Consider the following 9,199-nt stretch of genomic DNA (forward strand, 5'->3'; position numbering starts at 1 on the left):
AAGTACAATTTCTAGCCATTTTAGGGAACTTTATACAATCACTCGACTACATTTCAAAGGAAATATTGTTCCATTAAATACTGTGAAATGTGGAAATACCTTTTTATTCCTGTCTATCGCATAACACAGATAACAGGCGTCAAAGAGAACGCCAATGAATAAAGACCGCAATCAACTTAAACATATTTATATCAATTTATTAGCCACATAAAATCATATACAGGAGGTTTAAGACTTCAGTGGAGGCTCTTGTTTAGATATTGTACAAACATGTTTGAAATGTGTCCAATATTCTCCGTGGGGTGCGTCTTGGTGTAGCTGATGAACTGGCGCCGCAGCTTGCGTAGCTCTGCCATGTTGAAGCTCCTTGTGAGTTCAATGTTTAACAGGTTAAGGACCTTAGAATACAAATAGATCAATCAAATTGGCTCAAATATGAGATGAGATACCTCTCACTTAATTTTAGCGTCACATTAAAACAGACAAAAAACATCCCAAATAACCGTTCACAGTATTAAAGGCCCAATCAGTGGGAAAAATGGCAACGCATGTTTAATTCCCTAGCTGACTGACTCCTATAACAAACACTAGAGAGCAAATGGGAATTTTCAATTGTATTGACATACAATATATCGCGCCATACGTACTTTATGTAGACTGCACCCGTGTATACTCACTGTATACTTACTTACTCAGAGTATATATTTAGATGCTAGTGTTTATTGTAACCATATTCATTGTAATGTATAATATAACTGATACACAGACCCTCATCTGCACCTTTGATCACACTGCCTGCTTGCTCATATGTGTACATTCATAGTTAATTACCGTAATTCCTCTAATAGTAACCGGGTCTCAATTAAAAACCGGGTCTCTATTAATGGCCGGGTGCGCTCTTGAGCTAAGCAATTATAAGCCGGCCTCCTAATACAAGCCGGGTTACTAATATACTGAGCTGCATACTGAGCTAGTTACTTGATTTCACTTTGAAAACGTTGAAATGACCAGTGACCACCTGTAATTGCACTGTTTACTATTTCATACAGTACTTGGTTTCAATAAATGAACCCAGTACATTTTACTGGGTTCAAACCGACACAAAATGTTGATTTATTCATTATGATCCGTTTGAAAATTTGAAATATAGGCCTCCCTCTTATACAGGCCTCCTCCTAATACAAGCCTGGTACCCGCTACAGTTGAAACAAATACAAGCCGGGGTTACTATTAGAGGAATTACGGTATATTGTTTACACTGTCTATTTTTACTTTTCTACTGTACTATAATTGTATTGCCTGTATTATGTCTTCTACTATTACCCTGCCCATACCTGTACCTCCCATCTCCCATGCTGCTATGATGCCTGAATTTCCCCAAGGGGATCAATAAAGGAATATCTCATCTTATATTTGCTAAATTTTTCGCCTGTAAAGGTTGTATTTACGTTGGTAATTTTTGTAAACACTGGAGAAAAATATACCTATATTTGGATTTACAATAGATAAATAAAGTTCCAAAAAGCGTATTTTCCATATAGAGATCAAACTCTTCCAAGGATGTATGTGAATATAACTTGCATTTAAAAATAGATTGGGACTTTGAATGCTCAAAAGGGCCACAGCCTACCTCGATACTCTTGAGGGCATTTAAACATTTTAAATCATACCCATTACCTTCAAACATTGCGTTTGAATTACCATAGTTGTCACTAGCACCTGTGCCATCTCGTTCACCAAAATAACAAGATCAAAGTGTTTGCTTCTGAGAAAGTCTAAAGTGGAGGAACTCTCATTGACACCAGTCCAACTAACTTCACACTCTCATGTCATGCTCAGGTTGGGATCTCTTTCCACCCTGCTCCTGGTGGGGAAGACTGAATAAACACTGTCATACAGCAGTATGCATTTCATGTTGATATGTCAGTTGACTGAAAACAAAATCTCTGCATTGAATAAAGCACATGATGCAACATTATGTAAAACAAGGATATCTTTTCTGTAGCTCCTGGAATAGCAATGAGATCCCCTGGAACACTCGTCTTCTGTGCATTGAGAATTGCCTAGGAAACAATCATGGACAGATTCAGAATAACCATAGATACAGAATAGTGATATAATTATAAAGTACATTCCATGTACAAGCAGTTGGTGTGGTTGGTGCTGAGACATATCAACGGAGTAATAAAATACTTTGACACACACAGACACACACATGGTGGAATGAGGTCATACAAGATGTTGCATATAGTGCAAGAAATGCATTTAACAGTAGAGGACTCTACATAGCTTACACTACACATTACATCTATTCAGTGATATATTAGGGGTCAGACAAATAACCAACTCATGTAATAACTCAACTGTAATTCTAGCTTTTGCAGATTCTAGCTTTTGCCAATTCCTCATCGATGCACACAATTCAATAACTGAAGTAAAGTTTTCTGGTGTTTGAGTGTGTTTTTCTCCCTGGCATTGTGTGTCAATTGAAACCCTCTGACTGAAGTAAATTCTACTGACTTTTTAACCATGAAGCATAATGATACTCAGAGGGTATTGTGCTGTGAAGTGAAAAAAGAATAAAGAAAATCACAATGTAGTGAATGGGATTGAGTAAACATTGAAAATAGAAAATGTGATGTGAAGAATCCAATCTAATCTTGTGGTGTAGCGGCCTCTGTCTGGGTCCGCTTCTCGAGGCAGTCGGGAGGTATTCTGTACGCGCCTTCTAAATCCAAAAATAGTGTCCACACTTTGAGTTCCGTTGTCAGATACCACATATATCCGATTTAGAAAAATCAAATAACAATAAAGTTGGGACCAAAGCGGTCAGAAAACTGTGCCTTTCCCGTTCTACCCCCGCCCAGGTGATTGCCATCACTAATTCATACCACCTCAGCTGCACAGTGCTCAGGCAAGTCAGGTGAACCACAGCCCACAATACACAACTGAGGCGAAACCATTTTCCCCAGAATAGGTCAACACTGGGCAAGCATTCCCTTTTGGCTACACAGATAAATCATAACATTCCACAATAATGACTCATAATAATCTGTTTACAATTAATATTCACATATACTTCAATTTGATATAATAATAATAATCCATAACTAAAAATACTCATATGGCTCTTACATGTAGTCAGTGGTGATTCCTACTCCTATGATATATAGTATTATATAATATTATATATATATAATAGCTAGTTGAAGTAACTGCACAAATAGCACTGTAGTCTAGTGTACCGCTGAGTTTGGTTACATTATAATAAATTGTAAATACATTTATAAGTTTTTTTTTTAAATCCTCCAATCACAAGTGTTGCTTTGTTAGTCTGAGGGAAGCAACAGTTGTGATTGGAGGATCAAGGAAAGAGGGCAGGGTTTGAGATAGGTAAATTCCTAAATGCTAAGAACTTTCTTCTGCACTGGTGAGTGAGTGCTAGTGTGAAGAAAATGTCTGGACGGTGAAAGACTACGGATGAGCAGACAGAAAATGTAACGCAAAGCAACACATGTAGGCTCACCATCAACATGTCTTGTGTGACTTTGTCCAGTTCGTACAAAAAGTTTGTAGATGACAGCGGTTGCTGCAGAGAAAGATGGGAAGCTATTTGTCAAATATATATACGTATTACATATATATTTTTTTATTCCTTGTGGTAGCAAACAAAACAATGTGAAGGTAGAGGGTTTCCAGCTAAGACAATTTTGAAGTGAACACTTGGAGGAATGAACATGAAGGCTGTTTTCCACTATCACATGATATATATATTGGCCCCAATTACATCAGTATAAAACCTCTTTTTATTTTCAGGGGGGGGAAAACTAAAAACCTGAGGCAGTTGGAGCCACATTGCCAGTCGGGAACAATTGCCAGTTGCCTTTTTATTTTAATAAAAAAAGAGAAGCTTTTATACAAATCTCATTTGGGGCCCAGATATAAATTATGCCATAGTAGAAAACAGACTTCTCCAACTGCACTCTTACGAACATCATAGCTGGTAACCCTCTACAGGAAACCATGGCAAACGTGCATTTCCACTGAATGTTGTTCTTGTATGTGTGTAAGCACTTTGAACTGCAACTTCTGTATGAAAAGTGCTATACGAATAAAGTTTATTATTATTATTATTATTATTATTATTATTATTATTATTATTATTATTATTATTATTATTATTATTATTATATTAAGCAAGAAAGTCGCTCACACTCTGTGTAGACTGGTTGGGTGGCGGCGCTTTCCTTCTGAAAATGGCATCAGAGATGGCTTCAAAGGGAAGGGTGTCGTCTTGCTGAATGGTGAAGAGAGGACTGTCCCATCGGTTCCTGGAGTCTGGAGACTCAAATCTCAGCACTAATGCATCCAAACTACAAAATGAGAAACAGATAGCAGGAGAATTCCGTTTAATTAAAAGGTGCATTTATATATAGCTTTTATCCCTCAGCTCAGAACTCTGCAGAATCTGCACCTGGCTCGCTGATAATAAACTATCATTACACCTGGGTAAAACAGAGTCCATTCTCTTCGGATAAAATAACAAACTCAGCAAAACCAACGGCTTCTCAGTTACAGTGGGTGACAATATTGTCACAAGGAAAGATGAAATTACCAGGCTTGGGCGGTATCCTTTTTTTCACACCGTCAAACCTTTATGACATAATACCCCGGTGTACGGTATGACTTTCATTTTCATCAGCGGGGGGGGGGGGCAACCCGTGTTACCAAGTAAACAAATCATCGTCAGCTCTCAGAATGGTAGTCCCGCACCGGTAGAAGCCTGCACCGTTTTAGCGTTAGCATCTAGCCATGGCAGACTATTTGATTGGGTTTTGGTCATATGCTCCCGAAATGCTCCCGTTGTTTGGCTACTTCTATGTGCAGTGAAAACTACTCGAATGCTTTATAACCTAGTCATTGATTTAGTTCAGGGTAATCTAAGATTAGCCGCAGAGCTAACGCTAGTTAATGTGAGCTAACGCTAGTTATTCAAGCTCAGTAGCTCACAGAGAGAGATAAACAGCTGACAGCGGATAGTACAGGACGGTACAAATACAATAAAAAGGCGGGTGGAGGCTGTTGTGTAAACCTTGTACTCTTTAGTTCACATATAATAAGAGACGGATTATTTGCTTGCTCCACCAGTTGCTCCACAACAACACACACCAACTCTCGTCACAACGCTTTACGGTATTTTCACAGCACTGTCGCAACATTACCGTAAAACGTGAACACCGTTGTGACCCACTCGCTCCACTAGGGCGGTCTCGCCCTCTGCTGGCGCGTGTGTGCAGTGCACTACACTCAAAACTCCGTTTCACTGTTATAGAAACTGAAGCGCATCTGTGATTTTGACGGTGACGGACGGTATTGATTTTCAATACCGTCAGGATTTCTAAATACCCTGGTATACCGTCCAAGCCTAGAAATTACATACCTAGGTTCCATCCTAGAGGCAAATCTTTCCTGTGACAAAATGGCATCCAATGTAATAAAAAAAGTCAACCAAAGAACAAGATTCTTGTACCGGATCTCCTCTCTGGTAAACAAGAATACCCTGAAGACTCTAGCAGGAGCACTCATTCAAGGGTACTACGACTATGCTTGCACCTCATGGTACCAAAGCACCTCAAAGGCACTAAAAACAAGATTATCACAAAACAAACTGGTCAGACTACTGCTTGACCTTACACCTAAAACCCACCTCACACCTGCCCATTTTGACAACCTAGGATGGCTTAGAGTAGACGACAAGAGTACAGCAACTTGCAATGGGCCTGGTCTACAAGATACACTACACCACGAAGGTACCCATGTACATGTCGAAATACTTCCCAAAGGTCAGTGAATACCACAACCACAACACCAGAGGGAGTTCCACAAATCATGTTCAACCCAGATTCGGCACAAACAAGGGTCTAAACACGTTTAGCAATTATGCCACATCAATGTGGAACGCCCTACCCACAGCCGTAAAAAATGTGAATCCCTACCCACCTTAAAAAACGCCCTCAAAGAGCACCTACGGGAGCAATTAGAAACTGGCCCCCGTAAATGTCAGAACCCCCCACCCACCCCCTCCTAATGTACAGTTCTCTCCCCCTCATATGTATATATTTACTGTTAGGATCTGTTTAACAGTACTGTATATTTGCATATCTTGTATGTCACAAATGTAACAGTACTGCATATCTGTATGTCATAAATGTCATGATTAGTTTAGATTAGATGATTAGATTAGATTTTTACATCTGTATATTGTGTATGTCATGAATGCCATTATGAATTGAAAATGGGCGACCCTGATGTAAACAAGACGAAAGTCTTTCTCTGGTCTGCATCCCCTTAACAATTGTGTGTATTGAGCTGTACTTACTGTACCCATTCTGCAATCTGTTCATTAAAGTTTTCAATCAATCAATCAATCAATCAATCCACACATTCACACACCGATGGCGCAGGCAACCTTGGCAAGGTACCAACCTGCACATTGGGAGCAATTTGGGGTTATGTGTCTTGGGCTCAAGGACACATCGACACGCTGCCCGGGAGGAGCGGGAATCAAACCGGCAACCTTCCACAACTACCAGGCAACCGCTCTACCTCCTGAGGCACTGGCACCCCCCATGACCTCTGTGACAAGTGTATTCAATTTTGACAACTACGACGACATGCATAGAGCTGTTGCAGAATAGAAAAGTAATGACAGTGTTATAAGATAAGATATTCCTTTATTGATCGCCTTGGGGAAATTCAGGCATCATAGCAACATGGGGGAGGGGGGGGGGGTACAGGTAGTAGAAGACATGGTACAGGTCATAGAATTATAGTACAGTGGAGAAGTACAAATAAAAATAGAATTTAAAAAAAGGCAGTGTAAGCAATATAACAATATAATTCAATCTGGACACATGCGCATAATGGGAAACATGGTGCAAGATGAGGGTATGTATGTATGTATGCCCTCAGTTATATTTGCCTACAATAAATATAGTTACAATATATATAATCTAATATATAATCTAAAAATGCTAAATATATGCTCTGATGAAGTATACAGTATACACATAGTGGTGCAATAAGGTATGTATTGTATGCCATAATATACATCAAGTTTCAAGTTTCTTTAATAGTTGTCATACAGAAGTACAGAATACTTTCATACAAAATGCTTCTTACTGTTACGCTCCAGAGACTGTGCTAGACAAGATAGTATCAAATAACATAGTATAGCATGTAATTTAGAAGTAGAAAATGAGGTCACAGTGTTCAGTATAGACATATGTACAATGTTCGATGCAGAATAGACGTAACTGAGTTACCATATAATATACAATACTATGCAGTGTACTAATGTACAGTACTATATAGTGCAAAGCAGAAATGGGATGAGGTACAATTTAGGTACAATTTACAGTAAGGTGTACGAGTTGTAGTGCAATCCTTCATCAATAAATATAAAGTGTGGGGAGTGGGTGCTACAGTGTGTTTGTTTAAAGTGGGTGTGTGCTATAAAGTGTGTGGAGTGGGTGCTACAGTGTGTTTGTTTAAAGTGAGTGTGTGCGTGTGGATGTGTGTGCTATGTGCGTTTGGTGGTTGTTGTTGTGTAGTGTTCATTGTTCGTTTAGCAGCCTGATGGCCTGGGGATAGAAGCTTCTTCTGAGTCTTTCTGTGCTCGCCTTGAGACTCCGGTATCGCTTGCCTGACCGCAGCAGTTCAAAGAGGCAGTTGTTCGGGTGACTGGAGTCTTTAATGATTCTCTTAGCCTTGCCCTTGCAACGCTTGTTGTAAATGTTCTGGAGGGTGGGGAGCCCCCCTCCAATTGTGCGTTCGGCTGAACGTGTCACTCTTTGTAGTCTGCTTCGGTCTTGTGCAGTGCTATTCCCAAACCAGGAGGTGATGTTGCCAGTCAAGATGCTCTCTATTGTACATGAGTAGAAGTTCTTAAGGATCTTCTGACTGACTTGGAACTTCCTTAGGCGCCTGAGGAAGTAGAGGCGTTGTCGTGCCTTCTTCACAACACTGTCAATGTGTGTGGTCCATGTCAAGTCCTCGGATATGTAGGCTCCGAGGTACTTAAAGCTGTTGACTCTCTCAACCGGTGCCCCGTCGATGCTGAGGGGGCTGTAGTCCTTGACCCCCGACCTCCTGAAGTCCACAATCATCTCCTTTGTTTTGCTGACGTTCAGGGAGAGGCTGTTTTCCTGGCACCATCCCGCCAGGACCTTGACCTCTTCCAGGTAGGCCCTCTCGTCGTTGGCAGAGATCAGGCCCACCACCACTGTGTCGTCAGCAAATTTGATGATTGTATTGCTACTCCGCTGAGCCACACAGTCGTGCGTGTACAGGGAGTAGAGGAGGGGACTCAGAACACAGCCCTGGGGGGCCCCTATGTTGAGGGTGATGGATGAGGAGGTGCAGTTGCCTGCTCTCACCACCTGGGGTCTGCCAGTCAGGAAGTCCAAGACCTACTGGCAGAGGTCATAGTTCAAGCCCAGGTCCCTGAGCTTGGCTATGAGTATGGAGGGGACTATGGTATTGAATGACGAGCTGTAGTCGATGAATAGCATTCTCACATAGTTCCCCTGCCTCTTGTCCAGGTGTGATGCTGCTGTGTGCAGCACATGGGCTATGGCGTCCTCCGTGGACCTGTTGGGGCGGTATGCAAATTGCAGGGGGTCCATGTTGATGGGGAGGGAGGAGCAGATGTAGCCCTTTACTAGCTTCTCAAAGCACTTCATGGCTATGGAGGTGAGAGCTACAGGGCGGTAGTCGTTGAGGCAAGCAGGCTTGGATTTTTTGAGTACAGGGATAATAGTGGACTTCTTCAGGCAGGTGGGGATGACAGCCTGTTCTAAGTAGAGATGTTCCGATACCATTTTTCCCTTTCCGATCCGATTCCGATACCTAAGCTTTGGGTATCGGCCGATACCGATATTTATCCGATACCAGTGCATACAAAAAAAAATAAAAAATAATATAAATACCTTTTTTTTTTTTTTACAGATACTGTTATACTGTTTTTAGTAATAACTGGAAAGTAATGGTATTTATTCAACAACAGGTGATTGTATAGATTTGTATTAGTATCATTAATCAATGAGTATGGGCTGCAGCACTGCAGATATACCCTACTCCAATGATCCACACGGACATTAAACGGTGTTGCACTCGCTACTCCGTGGCTCTGCAGATA

At 40.9% G+C, this 9,199-nt stretch overlaps 1 protein-coding gene across 1 annotated transcript in view; it reads right to left on the minus strand.

The window, feature by feature from the left end:
- Nucleotides 1-208: 208 nt before the first annotated feature.
- Nucleotides 209-9,199, minus strand: part of kti12 (KTI12 chromatin associated homolog) — an 18,358-nt gene continuing 9,367 nt past the window's right edge. Inside the window, exons 6-9 of the mRNA XM_084334951.1 lie at nt 4,214-4,373; nt 3,527-3,589; nt 1,993-2,063; nt 209-378 (exon numbers count right to left, since the gene is read on the minus strand). Coding sequence (XP_084191077.1) covers nt 237-378; nt 1,993-2,063; nt 3,527-3,589; nt 4,214-4,373 — 436 coding nt within the window. The 3' untranslated portion in view covers nt 209-236. The remainder of the gene's footprint in view (nt 379-1,992; nt 2,064-3,526; nt 3,590-4,213; nt 4,374-9,199) is intronic.

The sequence above is a fragment of the Notolepis coatsorum genome (assembly GCF_963971535.1).
Source record: "Notolepis coatsorum genome assembly, chromosome: 18".
Taxonomy (NCBI): domain Eukaryota; kingdom Metazoa; phylum Chordata; class Actinopteri; order Aulopiformes; family Paralepididae; genus Notolepis; species Notolepis coatsorum.